Raw genomic sequence first — 26,317 nt, 5'->3', positions numbered from 1 at the left:
AGAGTTCGAAATGCAGTACTTGGATGCACACTCAAAAACGACAGAATGATCTCTGTTCATTTCCAAGGCAAACCATTCAATGTTACAGAAATCCAAGTCTATGCCTTGATCAGTAAAGCTGAAGAAAATGAAGTTGAACGGTGCTATGAAGACCTACAAGACCTTCTATAGCTAACACCCAAAAACGATATCCTTTTTATTACAGGGGACTAGAATGCAAAAGTAGGAAGTCAAGAGATACCTGCAGTAACAGGCAAATTTGGCCTTGGAGTACAAAACGAAGCAGGTCAAAGGCTAACAGACATTTGCCAAGAGAATGCACTGGTCATAGCAAACACCCTCTTCCAACAACACAAGAGAAGACTCTACACATGAACATCAACGGATGGTCAACACTGAAATCAGATTGATTATATTCTTCGCAGTCAAAGATGGAGAAGCTCTACAGAGTCAGCAAAAATAAGACTGGGAGCTGACTGTGGCTCAGATCATGAACTCCTTTTTGCCAAATTCAGACTTAAATAGAAGAAAGTAGGGAAAACTACTAGACCACTCAGGCATGACCTAAATCAAATCCCTTATGATTATACAGTGGACATGACAAATAGATTCAGGGGATTATATCTGATAGACAGAGGCCTGAAGAACTATGGACCAAGGTTCATGACATTGTACAGGAGGCAGTGATCAAGACCATCCCCAAGAAAAAGAAATGCAAGAAAGCAAAATGATTGTCTGATGAGGCCTTACAAATAGCTAGGAAAAGAAGAGAAGCTAAAGGCAAAGGAGAAAAGGAAAGATACACCCATCTGAATGCAAAGTTCCAAAGAATAGCAAGGAGAGATAAGAAAGTCTTCCTCAGTGGTCAATGCAAAGAAATAGAGCAAAACAATAGAATGGGAAAGATTAGAGATCTCATCAAGAAAATTAGAGATACCAAGGGAACATTTCATGCAAAGATGGGCTCAATAAAGGACAGAAATGGTATGGACCTACAGAAGTAGAAGATATTAAGAAGAGGTGGCAAAAATACACAGAAGTATACAAAAAAGATCTTCATGACCCAGATAACCACGATGGTGTGATCACTCACCTGGAACCAGATATCCTAGAATGCAAAGTCAAGTGGGACTTAGGAAGCATCATTACAAACAAAGCTAGTGGAGGTGATGGATTCCAGTTGAGCTCTTTCAAATCCTGAAAGATGATGCTGTCAAAGTGCTGCACTCAATATGCCAGCAAATGTGGAAAACTCAGCAGTGGCCACAGGACTGGAAAAGGTCAGTTTTCATTCCAATCCCAAAGAAAGGCAATGCCAAAGAATGTTCAAACTCCCACACAATTACACTCATCTCACATGCTAGCAAAGTAATGCTCAAAATTCTCCAAGTCAGGCTTCAACATCATGACAACTGTGAACTTCCAGATGGTCAAAGCTGGATTAAGAAAAGGCAGAGGAACCACAGATCAAATTGCCAACCACAGACCAAATTGCCAACATCCGTTGGATCATGGAAAAAGCAAGAGAGTTCCAGAAAAACATCTACTTTTGCTTTATTGACTATGCCAACGCCTTTGACTGTGTGGATCACAACAAACTGTGCAAAATTCTTAAAGAGATGGGAATACCAGACCACCTAACCTGCCTCCTGAGAAATCTGTGTATGTAGGTCAAGAAACAATACTTAGAACTGGACATGGAACAATAGACTCGTTCCAAGGCAGTAAAGGAGTATGTAAAGACTGTATATTGTCAACCTGCTTATTTAATGTGTATGCAAGAGTACATCATGCAAAATGCCAGGCTGATGAAGCACAAGCTGGAATCCAGATTGCTGAGAGACATGTCAATAACCTCAGATACGCAGATGACACAACTCTTATGGCTAAAAGGGAAGAACTTAAGAGCCTCTTGGTCAAAGTGAAAGAGGAGAGTGAAAAAGTTGGCTTATAGCTCAACATTCAGAAAACTAAGATCACGGCATCTGATTCCATCACCTCATGGCAAATAGATGGGGAAACAATGGAAGCAGTGAGAGACTATTTTCTTGGGCTTCAAAATCATTGCAGATGTTGACTGTACCCATGAAATTAAAAGACGCTTGCTCCTTGGAATAAGTTATGACCAACCTAGACAGCATATTAAAAAGCAGAGACATTACTTTGCCAACGAAATCTGTCTAGTCAATGGTATGATTTTTCCAGTAGTCATGTATGGATGTGAGAGTTGGACTTTATAAAGTAAGCTGAGTGCTGAAGAATTGACGCTTTTGAACTGTGGTGTTGGAGAAGACTCTTCAGAGTCCCTTGGACTGCAAGGAGATCCAATCAGTCCATCCTAAAGGAAATCAATCCTGAATATTCATTGGAAGGTCTGATGCTGAAACTGAAATTCCAATTCTTTGGCCACCTGATATGAAGAACTGACTCATTTGAAAAGACCCTGGTGCTGGGAAAGATTGAGGGCAGGAGGAGAAGGGGATGACAGAGGATGAGATGGTTGTATGGCATCACTGACTCAATGGACATGGGTTTAGGTAGACTCTGGCAGTTGGTGATGGACAGGAAGGCCTGGCGTGCTGCGGTTCATGGGGTTCCAGAGTCGGACATGACTGAGCGACTGAACTGAACTGAACTGATTCTGGGAAAGATTGAAGGCAGGAGGAGTAGGGGATGACAGAGGATGAGATGGTTGGATGGCATCACCGACTTGATGGACATGAGTTACAGTAAGCTCCGGAAGTTGGTGATGGACAGGGAAGCCTGGCGTGCTGCAGTTCATGGGGTCACCAGGAGTCAGACACGCCTGAGTTACTGAACTGATACTATTTATAGGAATATAAATTAATGCATCTAGTTTGGCCAGCAATGTGACACATATTTAAATATAAAAAATATTCACAGTTCTATTTTTTGCATATATTTTATAAACACATGTGTATAATAAAGTATTTAAAACTATGTTCAATGCAACAATTAATGTAACAGAAAAAAAAAGAAAACAACCTAGGAAAATCATCAGGCAATTTGTGGTGTATCAACAGAACAGAATACAATTACAGCCATTAAGAATGACACAGAGAAACAGCAACAGTTCTCAAACATGAATGTGCATTAAAATTCACCCGGAAAGAAAGTCAAAGTGAAGTCACTCAGTCGTGTCCAACTCTTTGGGACCCCGTGGACTGTAGCCTACCATGCTTCTCCATCCATGGGATTTTCCAGGCAAGAACACTGGAGTAGGTTGCCATTTCCTTCTCCAGAGGATCTTCCTGACCCAGACGTGGAACCTGGGTCTCCCATATTGTAAGCAAGATGCTTTACCGTCTCAGCCACCAGGGAAGTCCAAATTCACCCGGTGAGCTAGGTAAAATGCCCACTGTCTCCAACCCCTGGGATTCTGATTCAGTAAAACTGAAACTGTGGTCCAGAATCTTCCTTTTTAGTAACACAGAGGATTTTGATTAAGGTGGCAACATTAGTCATTCTGAAAAATACTGGTTTGTAATAGTGGAAAAAGCAGTTTCTAGAACAATATGTATTCTATGATCACATTTATGTTTTTTAAAAATTAAACTACTTGTAGATATAAACAAGGATGATGTATACTTCAAAGTAAACATGTGGGGAAAAGTCTGGGAGGATATAAATTTGTAACAACAGTGACCTCTGTGAAAAAATAATATATTTGGGAATATGGGTATGAAAGAGAACTTTACTAGTTAACTCTATAAATATCTGTACTATTTGCATTTTTATACCAAAAATATACTTATATGTTACTTAAAATGTTAAGAAAATAAGCCATAATAAAAAGGTAAAGTATATTTTAATGTCATGAGTTAATATTAGTTACCTAAATGGAGACTCACTGTCAGGGGACGCTCAACTTTAAGGGAGCCAACATGCTGCATTTTCTTCCTTTGTGTGTCCTTGCTCAAGGACTCTCTGCTCCTTATCAGTTCCTGGAATACGGGAATGAGTAGAGCTGCAGGCAGTTCTCAGGACTGAGATCACGGGACGGAGCACCTGCTTGGATTCTCTTCAGTGACTCTCTTTAGCGACCTTGTGCTTAATAGACTATCCACTTTGTTGCAACTAGTGGGATTTCATTCTTTTTAATGGGTGAGTAATCATTTTACTGAAGATATATAAACATGCATTTCTGCTAATAAAATATCCTTGTTCCACTACAGACTTGGGTCCCTCGCGTCCTTCTTTCTGTCTCTGGCTAATTCTTTGGAGTGTGGAAACCTACCAAGCTCCCTTTTTCGCCTGGGCTTTTAGGACCTCCTTGAGAGGACGCCCTGAGTCTTCGTGAGCGGTACAAGTCCTGTGTGTGGGCTTTATTGGTTTTCCACGTAACCCGAGGGATATTGCTCTTTCTCTTTCATCAACTCCAGTCCCCAGGTCCTGGTCTGTAAAAGACCACAACAACTCACTTTTGTAGGATTATCAACTAATAATATAACAAGCTGGTGGTGTTTTTTTCATATTCCTTTATTTATTTTTAATTGAAGGATAATAGCTTTACAGAATTTTGTTGTTTTCTGTCAAACATCAATGTGAATCAGCCACAGTATTTCTTAATTACTCTTTACCACCAGGCAAGACATTCCTCTTTTTATTTCCTTCCTTTTATATTTTTGTGGGCCTACATACATCTTCTCTGCAGTGTGGTAACAGTTCCCTTCCCACTCTAGGAAATTGCCTCTCCACAATACTAGGTCTCGTTTTCCAGCTTATACTTAAGAGTGAAAATCCTCAGGTATGGGTTTGGTAATATCCTCTGCTGGCTCAGACAGAAGAACCTACCAGCAATTCAGGAGTCCCGGCTTTGATCCCTGGGTTGGCAAGATTTCCGGAGAAGGAAATGGCTACCCACTCTAGTACTCTTGCCTGGAGAATTCCAAGGACAGAGGAGCCTAGTGGGCTACAGTCCATGGGGTTGTAAAGAGTTGGACACAACTGAATAACTAACACACACAAATATAAGTAGTAAGGAACTTTTCCTTTGTGTGGTTTCCCAAGGGTAGAACACCAATGGGTGAAACAAGTGGGACTCTCTTTCTTAAAAGAAGCCATGGTGGTATTTGGGAGCACGGCCTGGTGTGAGGACTAAGAACTACTGACTTCAAATAGGAATTACCTCACAAGTTTAAAGTTGACAAGTTATCTACTGAAGCAGAACATTGTGATGGCGTTTACTACTGTAGCATGGTTATCATTGCATGAAGCTAATTAGATAGTAATTACACACTTATAGATTTCTAGGTAACCAGGAAACAGTTCTGTGTATTTTGCATTTTGGCATCACAACATTAATTAAAACACAAACAGCCATACAATTAACATATGACATTATAATGTATGAATCACAACAAATTATCTTACTAATGAATAATAATTTTAGCTTCAATTATTCTTAAAACCTTTATAGAATTAAGAATTATTTCATTTCTAACTCATTTTGACTCTCCTAAGCAAAATGACTGGAGAAGACAATGGCACCCCACTCCAGTACTCTTGCCTGGGAAATCCCATGGACGGAGGAGTCTGGTAGGCTATACAGTCCATGGAGTCGCCGAAGAGTTGGACATGACTGAGCGACCTCACTTTCACTTTTCACTTTCATGCATTGGAGAAGGAAATGGCCACCCACTCTGGTGTTCTTGCCTGGAGAATCCCAGGGACGGGAGGCTGGTGGGCTGCCGTCTATGGGGTCGCACAGAGTTGGACACGACTGACGTGACTTAGCAGCAACAGCAAGCAAAATCACACAACCAGCAGACCCTTAGCAATATCTTATAGACTCAATTTAATAGCTAGAAGAGGGAAACAATCAATCCTCACTTGCTTAATTTTACAGATGAGGAAAAAAGTCACAGTGATCCTAGGTGGTCTCTGACTCCAAAAGTCCAGTGTTATCCACTGCAGATGCTGTCCCACCAATTCCCTTTCTAAAATTTCCATTACTCTTTCACATAACTGTTCATTTCCACCTAGATTTATGCCTGTGATTATGAAATTTATTCTAATCAACAACTGAGTAATTTTATCACATGCATCAAAAATCCTACTTCCAAACTGATCCATCCAGGAAGCTTTCTCTGACTCCAAGGATAAAAATTTCAGTCTGCACCACTATCAAATCATCCAAGAAAAATCTTCCCTCTGTGTTTATTGAGCAGCACTTACATATATAGAAATTATATTTTCTTAACTCAAACCAGGTCGCATGATCTGTGCCAAGCATTTTTTTCAATTCATAAGCTTTTATAAATATTTAATTTGAAAATATTAAATAAAAAGTAACATAATACGTTGATTTTATGGACAAGAATAAAATTATATGCAATTAGGGCTGTACTAAAAATTACTAACAACCTTCTTCAACTATCCCCTCACCTGCACCTAGAAACCCTCAGGTAACTTCCAGCTTTGTAGAGGAAGAAGGCAGCTATCCTATCCATCTGCAGCAGTTACCACCACCTCCAGCTGAATCCTTGTTGACATTTCACACTGCTTACCAATTTAATTCATTTGCCAAAGGAGACGTGAGGCTGTACTCTGTGTGAAAACAACAGTTCTGAGAAGACAGGTCGCCTTCTTGTCTAGGACACCAAAGTCGTGCAAGACCACAAAGCTGGCGCCCACGGTCAGTGAGTGCACCTGATGTGAGATGCTCCGCCCCGCCCCACACTCGGGCAGTAGACCGACTCGACAGTCAACCAACGAACAGAAGCTGAGACCATCGAAACAGAAATATTCCTTTTAAGTTTTTCCTCCAAACTAAATAATTAATCGCTGGGCAAATGATTTGCCTTATTCAAGCTGAAGATACAGGACATATCTTAGAAGAAAAACATTCCAAAATAGCTTCTCAGGTAATAAAACTCCAATATGGGGTTAGAGTCCCATGGGTGATAGAGGAAAGAAACAAAAAAAAATTAAAATTAAGAATGCATGCACGCTGAGTCGCTTCAGTTGTGTCCGACCCTGTGCGACCCCATGGACAGCAGACCACCAGGCTCCTCTGTCCAAAGTATTCTCTAGGCAAGGCTACTAGAGTGGGTTGTGATTTCCTTCTCCAAAATTTAAGAATAAAAGTATTCAAACATTCCATTGGCTTAAACTTTCCCAAGTAGAGCATATTAGTTTAGATACAGAATCTAAGAAGGGTTGAATGAGTATTTTCACATGAATTTCTGTAAGCTGAGTCTAAGAAAAACTTTAAACTATCATCAGTGTAAACTGGGGCCCAATATTCATGCCCAATATTTTAAATTAGAATATAAACCTTTTGTTGCTAAAAAAAAAAAAAAAAGCAAAAACTTAGACCTTGCATATACTGAAAAGAAACAAAATACATATACCAAGGAGAAAAACCGCTCCAACACACATTAAGCCTTAAAATTCAATTTTTCTTTTATTTTATAGGAAAATGCATATTTTACAATACATCTGTATGTCAATAAAACTGTATTAATAATAAGTCTTCAGTCATAGCCTTTAAGCAAAAATTTGTACTCCTAATACAGTGTTGATTTGTTTTACCTATACCAGCCATAACTTCTTTTATCCAATTTGTAGACTAAATTTGATTCCTTGAATGTTTTACAGAAATTATTATATAATACTTAATGTATAATGACTAAACAATATTTAGAAATAATTATTGAAAAATTTGAAACAAACACTACTTCGTATTTTTTATTTTATTTCATTTTATTTTAAGTGTACTCAAGGATACTTACTTGATATAGAAGGTCTTTCTGAGGCAAAGGGGGAGATTGTTCTTCATACATAGGAGGTGGTTTATGTGTGGGTGGAAGGTCGATCCTGCATGAAAAAGTTTAAAAAATATGATTACCACATTTCACAAAAGACAAAACAACAATACAAAAAAGGGGAGGAGGAGCCATCAAGAGTCTCTTAAGTTTTGAGAATATTTTCCTCATACTAATATTTGTATTAGTATACATGTTTAATTCAGTTCTTACATTTCCATTAATCATATTTGGAAAAAAGTAAACTAGCTTTACAGGTTCTAATGTTTAGGAGTAATCTGAAATAAACAATTCTTCAAAAAATTAAAAAAAGAAGCAACTCATATAGAAGCACTTTTTGAAAATTGTTATTAAGCAAGCAATCTAGTGTATCATGGCTTCCTTGGTGGCTCAGTCGGTAAAGACTTCACCTGCGGTGCGGGAGACCTGGGCTCGATGCCTGGGTTGGGAAGACCCCCTGGAGGGGTCATGGCAACCCCCTCCAGTATTCTTGCCTGGAGAATCCCCATGGACAGAGGAGCCTGGCGGGCTACAATGCGTGGAGTCACAAAGAGTTGGACAGAACTGAGCGACTAAGCGCAGCACTAGTAAATGACTAGTTAAGTACTGCATATTTTTCACATCTGACCATGCGTACCAACATTTTAAAATAGTCAACTGTGTGATGGAAAACACTTTCCTCCAAATTGTCATAACAGTGATTTGAAAGACGTAGGGCTTTCCAGGAGGTGCTACTGGTAAAGAACCCGCCTGCCAATACAGGGGCCGTAAGAGACATGGGTTCAGTCCCTGGGTTTGAAGGTCCCACACAGGAGGCCATGACAACCCACTCCAGTATCCTTGCCTGGAGAATTCCACGGACACAGGAGTCTGGCAGGCTACAGTCCATAACGGTCACAAAGAGGAGGACATGATTGAAGCGACTTGGCATACACACACGAAACACTGTATCTTAAAATGGTTATGAAAAAATAAGTTTATACTACATTTTGGAAACACTTCTAAAATTAGTTTTCAAAAGCCATGGTCACCCTTAGAACACTGATCATGTAAATTAAGATTTTCAGTCTACAAACCACTATAAATCTTACCACCCGAAACAGACTATTATATCCTCGGGGAATGCATTTACCTTTGCCAAAATGACCTAAACTACTAAAAAAGTATTTTCATATATTTTTAAATTGTTATATTATGACAAAAATAGAATTAAAAATATCTTGTACCTTTCTGCATTTTAGAAGGCAGCTTTTTATATAGACTGTTACTTTTGAAGATCACAGATAACGACTTTTCAGTAGTTAAGATTAGCAAATCAAACAAAAATTTACCTATATTAAGAGATAAAGAGCATGAAAGCTATAGAGGCCAAAGTAATTAAAAATTCTCAGTAGTCTAATAACTTCTCAATGTGGTCATGAAATAATATTTTAAATGATTAGAATTCAAACAATAAAATAAATTACATGTATTACTAGCCTACTAGTAAAGTATGTTTTTGAAATTATAGAAGAGCTTGAGATAATTCAGCAACTAATACAAATTTAACCACAAACTAGTTAGTTGCTCTTGAAATATTAAAGAAATTCGGTCTTGCAGGTAAGAGACTGGAAGAGTACTTTACAGTTCTTTTATTTAAAGTAATTATTTCCTTTAATGTAATAAAAATTACAGCAAATGTATAGCTCCAAGGTGCTGTAAGTCATGTAGGTGAGAAAACCAAGGTTCATGGAGGTGATTCATTCATGGTCATACTATTAACTTGGTCATAACAGAGCTGAGACTAATACCCAGGTGCCCTTAACCCCAAAAGATTCGTTCTCTAACTGTGCCAGATTAGAGAGGCAAAGACATACACAAGGCATTTATGAAGACAGAAGTACTTCTTTGAGAGCTAGCCTTATATCTTCATATAAAAACACTAATAACCACACAAGAAATAATGCCATTTGTATAGAACTTCACAGTTCATAAACAACATCATCTATTCTACTCTATTAAAGCCATGTGAGGGAAGCAGGAAAAGTATTATTTACATTTCACAGGTGAAGTAACAAAAGCTGCTGATGGAATTAAGTGAACTGGGACGTAAGTCTTTTGACTATACAACAAAGTGCAATTTCTTTTTTATAACTCTATCTAATGATTAGGTCCAAAACATTCCTTTCTCTTTAAATAAAAAAGATGCACATTTTGTAATTCACCAAAATCAAATTTCTTTAAGATAAGAACTTTAAAACTCAATGTATTTAATGACTTGGCAGCTGAAGGTTAAGTTTTATCTATACATAAGACAGGCATATACAATCTAAAGAAGTAAACTTCTAAGACTTTTGTATCTGTCTTTCAACTACTTCATTGAAGACTTGCATCTTTACTCAGAAGGCAGGACAACATAAAGGGTTATTATGCTACCATTTGCAAAGATGTGTAATAATCTGTAGGGAAAAAAAAAAGGAATATACTTGCCTCTAATAGCCCCTACTAGCCATCTTACAGATACCTAACAGCATCTTTATTTCTATCCCTCAGACACTTTTCATATGAGTAGCTGTAATGATAAAGACTGACACATACTGAATTTTCATAGTTGAACACCAGCAAAAAAGTTACCTACACTTTGTCGAGGTATGCTGGTCTCTTTTTTCGAGGAGTCAACAGCACAGTCAGGAAGATGGCAATGATGAAGAGGGCAAGGACAGCTCCAATTACAGCTCCAGCTACTGCTATAGAAGAGGTCTGCTTAAATGGAACATCTGTAAAGTAACAAAAATTAGGTTTTTCAAGCAATTTTACAAAGAATTCTTGAATTCCTGTCCTCTGATTTCTACAATGTGCAAGCAAGTTATTCAACCACAAGCTCAGAAGACCCCAAACTTGATGTTACTTTTTAACGCTAACACTCTTTGCAAGATGTAACCTTAGTACTCCAACTTTAATTTTTTAAAGTTATGAAAAGAATGTCCCCCGTCACGTATGAATGAGTGAATCTACAGTCTATGGGCAAAGAATGTCTTAAGAAGCAAAGAAGGTGAAAACTAATTTCTTATTCTAAAAGATGATAAACAAACAAAAAATATTCAGTATGCTTTAATGGAGTTAGCCAACACAATATTCAGCTTTTATTATATTAAAAGAAATTCTATTAAAGAAACCAAAAATCTTCAAGAAAGGGCAAAATAACACTAGAAAACAGAAAATATCCTAGCTCTAATAATAAACAGTCAAAAACTGACACTGCAAAATTTAAGTTTTTAAAACAGAAATGTGAATAAAACAGTACTTGTTGCAGATAACTTCCCTTAATTAACACATATGTAATACATAGTACACTTTAAGATAGTGTCTCTACTACAAAATTATATAAATTCTTCCCTATCTCCTGGCTACACACTATATAATTTCTGAATACCAATTTCTCATTTCCAGCCTGTATCATAAAAATTTTGTAAGAAAGGATTTTAAAAACATATTTAGTAGTTAGCATTTCACACAATTTTTTTAAAAAACGTCACCCTATTTTATGAACTCCCAAGTAAAAGAGTTTACTAAAATTATTTTCAAATGTAAGTATTATGGATATGACAAAACCATCAATCCTTATGTATAGGTATTATTTTGACAATTTCAGCCATATTACATCCAATAACTAAATTTTGCAGAATGACCTATCAGTTACAAAAAACCTTCAATATATTCAATAGAACATTCTATAAATGAAGATACTTCTGTTCTAAAGTAAATGTTCTGCCCAAGGTCAGTCAGTCAATGAACAGGAGAGAACACAGCATGAAATAAAGCTAGGTTAGGACAATGTTATAAACCTCTACCCTACCCTTTTGGGGAAAGAATGGTTTTTTGCAACATCTAACATAATCCCTTCTTTTGGGTCCCCTATTTGGAAATAAAGAGCTCTTTGTCTTCAAGTAAACTGATGTTCACATACATCCTTAAATAGTTACTACTGGACTCCAGACATGACAAATTTAAATAGAATCAAAGCACTATCAGTTTTGAAATATTTCACCTACTTACCATCATAGCATTTCCAAATATAGTGTATTTAGGAGTATTTCTCAACTGTTTTTATTCAAATGTGAGTCATGTGATGTTTTAGATTGCTAAAAAGAATGTTTCACTTCTTTACCAATTATACAAATTTCCTAGCAAACTAATATCTTGGGTTTGTTAACATGTCATTTTATTAGTTTTATTTTAGACTAAAAATCTCATACCAATGAGTGCCAAGTAACCAATTTCAACAATAACTCAAATACTGAATAGAATCTAAAAATACACAATTATTGTAAACAATATAACCAGCTTCATCATTCAAAATGTTACCCTTATTTGCTAATACATACCTGGTTCATCATTCATTGTTGCTCTTGTCTCTAACCAGTACTAACTCCATTTAAATATGTGCTACATGAGAAAAAAAATTGAAAACCAAGCCAAATATACTCTGCTTTTATAAATGTAGAAGAGCCTTGGGTTGATTTAGGGCTAATCTTCTCATCTATACTATCACTTTTTCCCGCCATATAAATTATAGTTCCGTATTCAGGTTTTAACAATAGGCCAATTGAAACCTTTTAAGGTTACAATGCAAAGGTTATTTGAGAAAATCCCCATGTGTCAAGTATGCTACCCATTTCACACTAAAGTTTCCCTCTAAGCGATGTTTTTCTGTTCCTAAGGAGTAAAGTGACCCTATCACTTTTGCCCAACTATGGAGAATCTAAATTTGAGTGTTCTTACTTTGATGATAATGACAAAGTCATACCATTTATTTATAATAATAAATATACTATATTTATAATAATATTTAATAGTATTTATACTTATAACAATATATTTATAAGTTATTTATAATAACTTGATTATATTATTAATAACTTAACTAAAATAACTTGTTTATAATAATACTTCTGAAATTATTTTTCAAACACTCAGGTTACTTTTTGAATGTAATTAGTCCAAATTAAGATTTTCAAGGTACACTGTAAATTCATCAAACCTCACATCTCCTACAAGAAAGCCTTTCATTTAACCTTAGCATTATTATATTTGGTAGTGCTTTGTAATAAAACAAAATCAGACTTTTAATATCCTAACTCTGAAAATGTACTATTTTTAATATCCTGAAGTTAATTCTGAAGTCTAATTAGATACGATTCTTATTTAAATTATGGTCTACTTATCTAATTCTGTCCTGCTTTAGAATTCCATAACTGAGAGTTGACTCTATGTATACCATCACTCTTCCTTCTATCTCAATAAGTATTTGAGCATATTTATTTCACCTGGCTCCCATTATCCTTTAATAATGTCTAACATCTTTTTACACGCCTCTTCTTAGTATCAGAACACGCTAGTAAGTGCTAAAATAAGAAACTGGAAGAAAAGTTAGGTATGAATCCATTTACCAACTGGATATCCTACTCCATACAGGTAAACTAATTATGTCAAGTACATACATGCCATAATTTCATGCTTCCTTTTTGATTTTTCAATTCTTCAAATCTTTAATTAAGAAAAGAAGAAATTATACATTTCAGAGATTAAGATTTTAAAGGTATTAACGAGTGATGAACACTAGTATGAAATGTAAATGAAAAGCTGAAATTTTTTGCATTCAAGTCAAAGATTTTTGACAAAATTTGAGAATTTAGCCCCAACACTGCCTCCCCACATCCCTGCCCACATAATCTACATAGTCTCTATATTCCAACAAAACCAGAAGGAAAAAAAAATTAAGTAAGGCAATGTATAAAAATTTGGTATTTTTAAACATCAAGCTAGTTTACTGAGTGATTGACATAAAGCAACATTATCTTACCATCACTTAAGGAGATGTTCTACCAAATCTAATTATACGTTTAGAAGCAGCAGAAAACAAAGGGACAAACATTCAAATATTTAGCATTAAAGGATTGGTGCACATCTCCCAAAAGAACATATTCCTGTTATCATGGCAGCTTATGAATCCATATACATTGGAAACCACCTCCAAAAACAGAAAAACAGCATTCCTCAGTACAGCCGAAGTATACTATCCATAGAAATATAGAGACACCATATATTTGTCTTATGGAGAAAACTACCAAAAATCAGTTACCAATAACTTTCATTATTTTTTGAAAAATATAAATATTACAGATATTAGATTGAACTAAAGTCCATGTTATCACTCTGATATAAGTGAATAAAACCTATATAAAAGCTATTCAAACATGTGCTTACTTAATTCACATCTGAGACTGAGGCACTTTTATAGTTTTGAAATTAAATACTATTCTATAGACTAAAATATGTGTTTCTGGCAATTTGCTAAAACCATTTTAAAATGAGTACAGAAATCTATAGTCCCTTATTATACTTATGTTAAAACACCAAATCTTAACAGTTAACTGAAACATCAAGTTTCATCCCTTTTTCTTCATTTCCTTCACCAAAACTTATGTAATCCCCATCAACTGATTCACAGCTTAATATGATAGTCTACAAACTTATCTTCCCAAATTTTATTTGGGTTTAAAATACAAAAATATTCCCATACTACATGTCACTGTATTACCAATTTTCCCCATAAATATGCCCCACTCTCACTTTTCATAAAAAGCCCTTTTTAACACTTATCTGTTCAATATGACATCTAAGCCTCTATATCCATCCATATATTTATCTCACTACTTTTTAAAGAAGGTCCTCTATTTGGATCAGGAGGGTCTCCTTAGATTTTCATCCAACAAATTACCAATCCTAACCTACTCTGTGTCAGGTCTTGTTCTAAGTGCTAGGAATGCAAGGGTGACTTTTACAGTCCCTCTCCTCACCATAGAAAACAAAATCCTCAAACAGTGTTGGACAATCCATAAAATTATTTATTTTCCAGTGAAGTATAGACAGAAATGATCACTTATCTAAGAATAAACGAGAGGGAGCCGGCGTTTAATAAGAACCAGCATTGTACTAATGTGGGTCGGCACTGGCAGCCCTGCTAGGTCCACGCATCAGCGGGCACCAGCCGCACAGGGCACCCAGAATATCCCGTGGGGAGTGTGGAGTTGGACAGTCCCGGGTTACAGTAGACAGTCACATCTTCACTTGGTTGTTCCCCTCATCACAGGCTGCATCTTGTGAGAGACATATTATGACATACGGGAGCTCAGCTGAACTAAAACTTTATCTAGATTTAACGCAAAACCAAAAATGTAAAGGAGGCATGACCTGGGTGCTCTATGTGACAAGTGAACATCTGACTCATAAACCAAGTGAGGGTGTCAGCACGAACCCACGTTATACACTAGTAAGCGTTCACTCTTGGCAAATGTCATTCCTGCAAAGAACTGACAGATGAACACCAGTAACACAGGCACAAATAATAAAACAGAATCCTCCAAAATGGCAATGCAAATATCTTACTCCTAACACCTAAACTGCATGTTACATTACGAAATAAAACCATGGCAACCTAATTAGATGTGACAAACCAAGCCCCCTCAGATAAACTAATTAGAAACCAAATAAAATATACATTTATGTTCATTCCTCTTTAACAACAAACCTCACCCTAAACCCATACTGTGCTGAAACAGCTAACGTGAGGGTGATTAGCATTGACAATGGAAAACCAAACACCTTCAACAGGAAGACTAGCGCTAAAAACAGTAGCTGGGATGAGAACTGTTAAGGTCCCTAAAAATGTACATCTTTCACTTGAATCTACTTGTTTCTGAGAGGTAACTGAGCTTTCATATATAAAAACCAGTGTCAAAATAACTCAACATGGACTTAAAACTCAATCACTGAATCAAAAAGTGTAAAACCAAGATGAAAAAACAAATGAAGCACATTCAATCATACAGCTTTTCTCAAAAATGTTTTAGTGAGGAAAAAAGTTAACTTTCAAAATGAGGTACTATTGCATTATTTACTCAAAGATTCCTCTTTTAGTGAAAATAATTAACCTTTTAAAAATGTTAATCAAATCTAAAAATTTTCACTTTTGAGTAGTTTATAATGCATATAGCAAACTTCTATGGTAGCACACATATAATTTAAACTCTACATATGAGGAGTACATACGAATTCTTAACTGATACGTATAGTCGTTTCAGTTGAAGACCACTGATCTAGAGAAGACAGATAATAACTAGAATAATGTGATATTATAGTAGAGGAGATGTAAGTTGTTAAAAAAAGAATTATAAAGAGCAGTTATTAACTCTGAAGGGAAAAGTTTCATTAAGCTATAATTTGAACTGGACCTTGAATACAGACTGACTTCCCAGCATGGCAAAAGGAGGAAACGGAATTTCAGGTCAAGGGAGCAGCATGAACATAGTTACTAAGACATCAAAGTACATGGTATGGTAAAAAACAGAATTAATAGATCTAGATGTTATGTAGGTTCCCTGTCAGTAAGTCTAGGCTTTGAGCATCAAATTGTTGCTAATATTGTGCAAGAAAACCAGGTACTACGTGCCTGATAGAGGAACAAACCACCACTTAAGAAGTAACCTTGCTCCCAAAAATTAAACATTAATCTTGTCAAGGCTCTAGATCTCTCAGGAGACGCAAGCAAGAGGTGCAAGCAACTGGCACAATCCAAACTGGAAAACTGCAGGACAAATGAAGCTATTTCTTCCCAAGAAATTGCATGGGAGAAGTGTGGGAGTGGGAAACAGCACATAAAGAACACACAGATTAAAAGGCATTTCAACCAACCAGTATATGGATCATATTTGGTTACTAGCTAAAACTGCAAAAAGAGATGATTAGAAATTTGAACAGTAACTGGATACTTGATATTAGGAATGATTCATTTCCGTAGAGTAATGAATCTATGATTACTTTTTCTAAATGTTCCTTATCCTTCAAGTTACAGACTGACATACTTAACAGATGAACTAACAATAATGGCAGGAGGGATCATGCAGACAGGAGTTTAAATGAAACAAGACTGACCATGAATGGACAATAACTGAAGCAGGGACATGAACACTCACTTCATTATTCTGTCTTACTTGTGCATATTTTTAAATATTTTTTTAAAAAAGTCAAAGCCTCTAGGTTTTGTTACCTCTAACTTTTAGATTAAACTGTCCCTTCAACACGAGGTTTTCCTGAGATATTTCTCATAACTGAGACTGTGAAAATTAGGGTATCATGTCCATGTAGAAATAATATGCATGAACGGGAATGAGGTCTTGAATTAGTCTCAAGTTTTGAGAATAACTTACACTGTACTAAACTTTCACTAGGTTTCATCCACAGTGCCCAGCCAGAATAAATAGCCAGTTGGTTGGCCAAAAAGTTCATTCTCGTTTTTTCTGTAACATCTTATGGAAAAATATAAACGAACTCTGTGGCCAACCCAAGGCAACTGAAATAAAACATCACAAAACTGAATCGTTTTATCCTTCAAAATCGAAATGAACATGATATTATCAAGGTTCAAGAAAAGAAAGGACCCCAAGCGTAGGTATACAGCAAAAGCTCTTGTAAGCAATTCTTGGTTTTAAGCTCCTGATGGAAATCTATCACAACTCAATTCAAAGTAGATACACTTTTTTAAAAAACAGTGCTTATTGGAAGATAACAGAAGAAAACAAATGCATTAATAGAAACAATCTAAAAACAAAATTTGGTATATTCTGTACACTACTCAATGATTCTTTTGTGCATGAATTTTTATTGGTATAATAAGAATGAAATCAAACTTAATCCAGTCAAATTGTATGTTATTTGGGGGGAAAAAAAACTGCTGCTTGCTCTAAAACAGTTTCAAGTTTAGAGGAAAAGTGTATCATAATTTTAGTTTAAATATTTTAGGCTTTCAAGTTTTTAATTTTTATTTTACTTTGTTGTCTACACCGTGCAGCATGTGAGGGTATGTCGACCTTGGTCTCTGACCAAGGACTGAACTCAAGCCCTCTGAAGTGGAAGCACAGAGTCTAAACCACTGGCTTGCCAGGGATCCCTGTACTGTAATTTTTAAGGTGAGAGTAAGGAGAAGAATAAGAATCAATGTTATTCCTACTTGAAGCAGCTCATAAGCTGTAAGGTAAAAACACTAAGTGCCAACTTAAAAAATATCTTATGGAATTTGTTAATTCCAAACTGCAAATTCATATATAAAAAACTGATGTCAAAGTCACAGCAAAACATTTAAAACATTTTGACTGCTAGGGCTAAAGAGATAAGACAATTTATGACTGTGGGGACTGTTACTGATTATATGTATATATGAAATAGGAATTCTATGATTAATTAAAAGTAAATTTTATAATGGTTAACATACCCAAACAGTTCCTCAAATTTTATTTAACTGTATCCTTAACCTGGTATGGTTTTGTTTGGAAAGAGAAATTAAATCCGTTTCTAGTTCCACAAAACATCATTAATTAAAGGGAACTAGATTACAGACACACACACACACACACAAACACTCTCTCTCTCTCTGGGGACAAAGAAGGTAATGCATAACAATACACTTGTTACAGAAATATGCCTCTAAAGAGTTTTTTTAAAAAACTTTTATTTAAAGATTTGTTGCGCAGCTATTGGGGCTACCACCGGATAAGTAACTTGATAAAAAAAAAAATCCCTGGTACAAATCAAAATTAAGTATATCCCAACATACCAAAAATTTGAGAAAGGAGCTTTTTATGGATGATACATCAACAAGTAAATAAGAAAAACAATTCAATCTGTAAATAATTCCCGTTAAAATTAAAAAATCAATATGGGTACCATTTCTTTCTTATACTTTACATTGATTACTTCCACACATTAATAACTTCTTGTTCATACTTTTGTTTTTAGCAGTATTTACCAAAAGCAAAATCAAACTCAAAATAGATGTTTTCACATCTAATATTGCTACATTTCTCTCAATTTTTGCACGTATACATTATATTTCCTACAGCCTCTTGTGCTAAACATTCAGCCAGGGATACCATTATAAAACTTTCCTATTTATGGCTATCAGAAGCAATACTACTACTGAAAAAGCTTAACGATTTCTTTAATGTTAGACTTATCAAATGGAAACCTTTCAGGCACATGGTAAAATACTAAATCTTTCAACTATATATAAAGTACCTCTCAAATATCACTTTTAAAGTTAACCCCTATCCTATTAAAGTTTCAAGACATTTCAATAAAAATGGAAAAAAAGGGAAAAAGAGTTGAATTAATCTCCACTGTACAAGTATTTTAACCAGTGTGAAAGAAAACTCTAAAGTGAATACAAAAATGAAAAACCAGCCCAAATACAAAGGTAATAAATATAAACATGGCCAAAATATAGTAAAACTATTCTGCCATCTTTTCCAAGAAGAGCGTAGGAGTTCAACTCATCAGTCAGCTGTGTACATTACTGATATTCAAAATTAATTTAACAAAATGTTTATTAATATGACTATGTTTACAAACAAGTCTCTATGTACAGTAAACATAAAGGTCTAATAAACAACAGTGCAATGCTTCAGAAAGTCTTAAGCATTAGTAGCAAATTCTTAAAATTCTGAAGTCTTTTAGCTTGCCAAATGCTTTGGATTAAGGATACAGAATATATCAAATACTCACTTGCAGTTTTCCATGTCACCCTCTACTGCCAAAAACAAAACAAACCAGCAAAAACTAAACAAACAAAAAGCCCTAACCACACAATGACCACAACTGAAAAGGAAATTCACGATCACTAAGCAGATATTTATACTTTTAAAACACAGCTCCTGAAACACTGCTGACTTCCTTCAGATCAGACTCAGAGAGAGATTCGTACGATGTCCTAAATGGGGTTACCCTTCTCAAATTCATACAACACTTCAGACCACTGTTCCAAAGATGAGGTTCTGATCCAAAAAGGCACAAGTTTACATCTTCCAAAGGAAAAAAGCTTCAGACTCATCTTTCTATGGCCATATCATTACTAACATTTAAATTAAAAGTCACTTCAATCGTAAAGAGTATTATCAAGAAAGTTTTTCTTCCAATGATTTGGATTAAAGAGTCTTAATATTTGCAGTGGTAAGCTATATTTAAAACAAATATTTTCAATAGGACATCAGCGAATTTTACCTAATTGTACCCTTAATCAATACTTTACTATACTGAGCATTTGAGGGAGAGAAAGAAAATAGATTTCAAACTTCCACAAAATACTGCTAGTTTAAATAAACTAAGTTACAATCATTGAGATTAAAGCCTTCACTACTTGCAAAATTCTATGAACATGTTAGAACTTTGCCTTATAAAAATATCTTTTTTTAGATCTGATGAGGATTGAGAAGGGGTAGGTTGAGAAGGCAAAAAAAAAAAAAAAAAGTAACTACTTTGTCTTTATTAACAAAAAAAGTCAATTTAGGGTTCTCCTACTAACTTCTATTTCAATTCCACGGCAAAACACCTAAAGGCAATTCTACAGTCCTTTTTTCAAATGAATAATCAACAGGAAAAATATGTTGTACGGGTTACAAAATAGTTGTCATTATTATAGTTGTACAGAATCCCACTGCAGAAGCAATTTAATTACCTCACAAAGAAGATCCACATTTGAAGATTTAGGAAAGATTTCTTTTGCAAAAGATGCATGATTTTTGGAAAGAATAAACTTAATTATGTAAAAATCAAAACAAAAAAACCTCATGATGTTTCCAGTTTTAATTGGGAAAACAAAAATCTTGAAACACATACAAACATTTAGGAGAAAAGAGGGGATGGTTTGACAACATCCATCAGCAAGTGTTAGTGACAGGTTCTATAACTAAGATTTTTTTCTTGTTAAATCTCAAATTTCCAAGTTTATTCTATTTTTTCCTATATATATTTACCCGTTTGAACAACATCAATAATAAATGACTAAAACAAGATGGTCTACCACATTCTTTGCACAGATTCTTATCTGAAACATCTGTCTTATGTTTTAAAAAATGGTACTCCAATGCTTGTTTGCTTGTTTACATGGTTTTCCATATAGTGAAATGCCCTCTCTACACTCTATTAAACTATGTACCATCTTCTCATTATTATTCTTATATTTAGCACATAAAGCATTAAAACAAACTACCACTTCATGTACCAACGTTCGCATGACAATATAAGCATTGTCCTCCAGAGATGAAAAAAATTGTAATAATTATCATGTTTAAAAGGCATGTTTTTATTACTTTTAAATGTATTTTGGACAAAAATATTGATCAGCTAATTATGCTCTTCCACACATCATGTTCACTGAGTTTACTACCACAGTTTTTAGTGCAACAAAATACCTTTGAAAAGCCACTCTACAGTAATTATGGCAAGGCTCATTAAAATGCAGAGGTAAAGATTCCATTTGTATAGAAACATAGAAAACAATGTTTGAAAAGAAAAGGTGTTTCATCAAGCTGAATTTTTTGTATACTAAAAATATATATAAACATTTCTTGAATTAGTTTTATAGTCAATTTAGATGTAATATCATTTAGTGGTGATAAATTTTGAGAGGTATATGTTCAACAAACATTATACTTGAGATTATATAGTCTTAGGTAAACATTTAATACACAATGCCAAGGTAGTTTCCTTTTTTTTTTTTTTGTTTCTTTTAATTTTTGTACCAAAAAGTCATACATTTAATGTTGACATTTCTTCTTACCTGTGTGCCTCAGACCAATAAAGTACTCTGCATTAAAATTTAAATCTTGAGACAGTAGTATAGCATTGAAAAAAAATTTTAAAGCAGCTCAGATACATTGAACCCAGATTTTACATTTCCATTTGTCAAATCAGAATATAAAAAGTAAGCTTGAAAATCAAGTTGAAAAAGCTTATTCTTCCCCCAAGAAAAAGTATGAACAATCTGAAAATGATCAACTAGTATGAATGAAACATTGTACATTAAGTCATATTTAGTGGTTGCTAAACATACCACTCCCTCCTGGAAATTACGGAACCATCTACATGTGAAACTAAGTCATCTTCATTTTCGTCATACTGTTCATCACTGACGAACTTCATTCCCATTTTTAGATCTTCGTAATAATCCATTGGTCTTTCAAACCTATTGAGATTTTCTACATTGTTCCACTGCGTTTTTTCAGGCTCTTCTAAATAGTCTTTCCGTATTAGATTGTTCACTGGATTTTTGTTTTCTTTTTTTACACTGTCTGGGTAAGAATCAAGCTCGTCTTGCTGAAGAACATCTATTTGTGATTCTTTTTGCATATCTGATGGTGGAATGTAGTTCTTGGCAAAGTAGTCTCCACGAAACGTCCGTCTTCTCCTATAGCAGAATATTCCAGCCAAAACGCTTACAAGGACTATGAAGAGAGCCCCACCCACTACACTAGCAATGATGGTGCCGATCGTGTCATCCTTAATTGTTGCCAGAGTTGACAATGGGAAGGGCAATTTTTTTGGTTCTGTTGCTAGATCCTCGAAGTCAGCAGTTGAGGGATGCCACTGAATTGTAGGCTGAAGGGTGGTAGTAGTAGGAGGATCTAATGGAAAAAGTAAAGATAGACAAGACACAGAAAGGCAAAGAATGTCAATGCAGGCTGATTCAGCAGCAAGCTGAAAAGACAGCACAGTTAATGAAAATATATTCATAGTAACAATAGTTTTTCATTCTTAATTTAAGATCAGAGGGTAGTGATACTTCTATATAAATTTTTTTTAAATAACAAAATTGACACTAAGTCAGTTACCAATCACATAAGGGAAGTGAAAAATTATGCATGGTGTAAATCCTAAATTTTCTATTCCAAGTTTAAGCACAATATTGTACTCTAAGAAAAGTATTTTTTAAAATAAAGAGTATTATTTAAATGTTATATATATACTATACAGCTGGCTTAAGAATTATCATTATCAAAAAATTAAATCAAATCATTCAAATGTACATTTTCTTAGCCAGTACAGTAGCATAAGGAAATAACAGAATGATAAAGTAAAAGAATGAAAAAAATTCAAGTGTGTTTTCTTAATATCCATCTTTACCTAATAAAGTTAATCTTTATTAAGAGGTGAACTTATCTTTAAAAGAATGAAAAACTATAGATTGTTAAGTGGCCGTAGTATAAGCTGTTGGCTTAATAATTCTCTCAAAAATATTTTCCTTAAATAAAGAAAATGCTTTAAATTTTAGAAAGCATGTATGTAGTATATTCCATTATTTAGTGATTAAAAAAAATAGAAAGTACATATTTATACTATGTTAGCCAATCATGGGCTATTATCAAATGAGACTGACAGACAAAGAAAAAACATGTTATAAAGTGTTACAAAAATATCATCATCATGTCTATATCCCATGGGTAAGATATCTGAACATTTAGGAAATTTGAGAAATTTCAACCATATCTGCAAAATTCAATGTCACATTGCTTTAGGATGGAGTCTCAAAAAGAGCAGCTAATATTTTAGAGAGAACATTCTAATGATACTTAAATATTAGATGCAAATGACCTTGTGTATTGCCATTAGATTATAGAGTAAATAGCCATTAATATTAAAAAGCAACTAAACATAAATAGTAAAAAATAAAGATTGGTTAATTATCAATTAAGTGGTATTTGCAGATCATGTTACACAAAATTCTAGAGTTTGAAGAAAGGATGAGTTCAAAATTCTTGAATTTCTTCATTGATAAAAAAATGATCCGAATGATAAATCTCCTATAATTATTTTTTAAATGAGTGGTACTGACAGAGCTTTTAAAAAGTGATTGTTAGAAAAATACTAAATCTACATGGGGTAAGTTATTCTAAAATTACAAGCTAAAGAAAAATACTTACTGAAACAGGTTTCATCACGGAATGCCATATGTACAGAATGTGGTAAAAATTTAGCAAGTACAATATAAAATGTAACAAGGACATTATAAGTAATTTCCTATGAGTGTAAACCAATATAACAGGCAATCCAGTCAAGTACCTTGAAGTTGAATATTATTTATCATAGTATATTTAAGTGAATCAAAGAAGTTTTAATTTGTGAGAACATAATCACTAGCTGAATAAATTCAATCTTAAAATTGTGGAACAGTAGAATCATTTCGACTATAAAAGTAGTAAAGCCTCATATAATCCAATCCAACCTCACAGAACCAGGATATTAAAAATTAATCATTTATAAGATAACTCATGTATTTTCTGAGGAGGACTAATGGAAAAGTTTTACGTATTCAATGTTGTCTTTATAATGATTACCAAAGAAAAAAGTATTATAATAAACGGGCATCAGCATGTTTAAACAAAAACACAAATTACCTAATTAATGATTTAAAATTCTAAGTTTGTGACAGCTCTTAATGAAATATTTTTCTCAGAATAGTACACCTGAGTTCTCACCAAACATAAGATACGTAACTGTACATTTTTATGAAGCCTTCTTTAAGAAATCACCATTTATTTCTACTAGCGATGTTCTTTATGTAAACACAAATGGATATCTACTGTTTATTTAACTGAGAGTTAACAAAATACAGCTTTCAGAAAATCCAACTACAAAAAAAACAGTAACCCCCCAAAAAAATCTATTTAAAAATCTTGGTCAGTGGTTCTAGAATTTTTTTTTAACCTACCATCTCCTCCTCAACTATTAAAAAAAAAAGAAAAAACAGAATAGCCTCACTGTCAATAAATTCCATGAAAAAGGGACTTTCACTAAACTTTACATTTTGTATCTTAAGCAACAGACAGACATATGATGATTCACATGAGACATTTATTCCTGCTTTCCAATTTTGCTCTACTCCAAGATAATTACGGTGAGAGTCCTATTTGTGAAATGAGGCATCTAACAGCTACTTATTTATCAAGATTTAGAAACCCTTCCCAACAGCATTCTGTATTAATGCAGTTTTTTTAATATTCTTTGCTAAATGTGGTAAATAAATATATAACAAATGTAATAAACTAGTAGATTCTGAGTTCTCCATATCCAACTTCTCAATTTTCCCTTTTCAAACGAATTGAGTCCTGCCAAATAGGAAAATAAATAGTCCAGCAAAACCTCTGTAGCTATAAGCATGTTTTAGCCTAATAATTACTATGTTAAAAATGGAATGAATTGGTTCCTTCTTCTTTCAGACCATATCAATTGTTAAATAAACAAAATCTATAAACATTAAAATTTAAGGACTGCTAAGTTAAGTGTGCTTAATATGTGTGGATCGAATCAATTTGATTTGAAATTAAAGATCTGCACAGGAATATACTTTGATTTTTTTAAGGCATGAGGGAACTTAAGTGATACATGAAAATTTGCTTCTCTATTTTCAGAGAAGTAAGAGGGATCAGGAGAAAAAACCCACATTAAAAGCAACTAGGAAAACACAATTTCATGCAGTCGGTTAGTATTGGATAGAGTCATTGTACCATGATGAGTAATAACTAAAGTTGTATATTGCAATCTTGGATCCTGAATATACAAAAATTATGCCAGTGTGGGAAAATGTATGACAAAATTTCAAATAACTTCTCTCGGAGCTAATAATTCTATTCTGTTCTGGGTTACCATTTAGTCTCCAGTCATATGATATACTCATTTTACAAATATTTAAAAAAATCAGTAATGAAATTTTAAAATATAAATTTTATTATTGAGATAAAAATGCTGTCCTGGAGGAAAGCAAGAACATATAACTCACAATGAAAAAAGACTAACTTTCTGATCATTCATTTGTAAGTTATGGCCTTTTATTGTGATAAAAGTCTACTAGTAGACCTTAACTGCCATTTTGGAAAGGCAATTTATATCTAGGATACTAGATATAACTAAGAAGCTCTTAGAGAAGTTAACTAAACTCAGCATGGTATACTGTATTAAAGACTATGGATAGAAAAGTCAAGTCTAATTCCTGATGACTACTTAAAGAAAACCATCTCATATAATGCCATCTTTTTCTGAAGTATTTAGTGGTAATTGATTTTTCATATTTACTCAAAATGTTTCCATTCTTATAAGACTTGGTAGAAATTGATTTTAAAATGTTTAAAGTTTATCATCAGTGTTACATTAGGACTTTTGCCATGAAAATAAAATTACGTAAATGTAGATTCTGAATTTTTTATTCTTTCCTGATTGTTTTCTTCTTAAATGTATTCATGCATGCAACAAAAGTTTACCGAACACTTGTTATGTGTTAAGTATTGCTGCAATTGGTGAGAATATAGTATTGATTAAAGCAGACAAAAATCTTGCCTTCAAGAACATATGTTCCAGTGGGGATAAAAATAGGCACGCATATAAATAAAACCAAATATGCAGTCTATCACATGGTAATATGTACCACAGAGAAAAAATAAGGCAGAGAGATGAAAGACAGACAGTAGTAAAGGGGTGAGAAGAGTTTCAATTTTAAATACAGTTGTGAAGGTGATATATGAGCAAACACTTACAAGAAGTGAGGGAAAGAGGTATGAAGATATCTAAAGAGTATTCTCAGCAGTGGAAACAGCAGAGGCAATGACTCTGAAATGTGCCTATTGTGTTCAAAAACAGCAAATTGGCTGGTATGACTGAAGCCA

At 34.3% G+C, this 26,317-nt stretch overlaps 1 protein-coding gene across 2 annotated transcripts in view; it reads right to left on the bottom strand.

Moving 5' to 3' along the window:
* NECTIN3 (nectin cell adhesion molecule 3) overlaps positions 1 to 26,317 on the bottom strand; it is a 122,978-nt gene that overhangs the window by 38,410 nt on the left and 58,251 nt on the right. Inside the window, exons 6-7 of one of the 2 annotated variants that reach the window (XM_061134087.1) lie at positions 10,408 to 10,546; positions 7,758 to 7,842 (exon numbers count right to left, since the gene is read on the bottom strand). In XM_061134087.1, coding sequence (XP_060990070.1) covers positions 7,758 to 7,842; positions 10,408 to 10,546 — 224 coding nt within the window. Of the gene's footprint in view, positions 1 to 7,757; positions 7,843 to 10,407; positions 10,547 to 20,447; positions 22,286 to 26,317 lie in introns of those variants that run through there. The other variant, XM_061134086.1, reaches the window with a different exon arrangement.

The sequence above is a fragment of the Dama dama genome, chromosome 31 (assembly GCF_033118175.1).
Source record: "Dama dama isolate Ldn47 chromosome 31, ASM3311817v1, whole genome shotgun sequence".
Lineage (NCBI taxonomy): Eukaryota > Metazoa > Chordata > Mammalia > Artiodactyla > Cervidae > Dama > Dama dama.
This window is presented reverse-complemented; position numbering and strand designations above follow the sequence as displayed.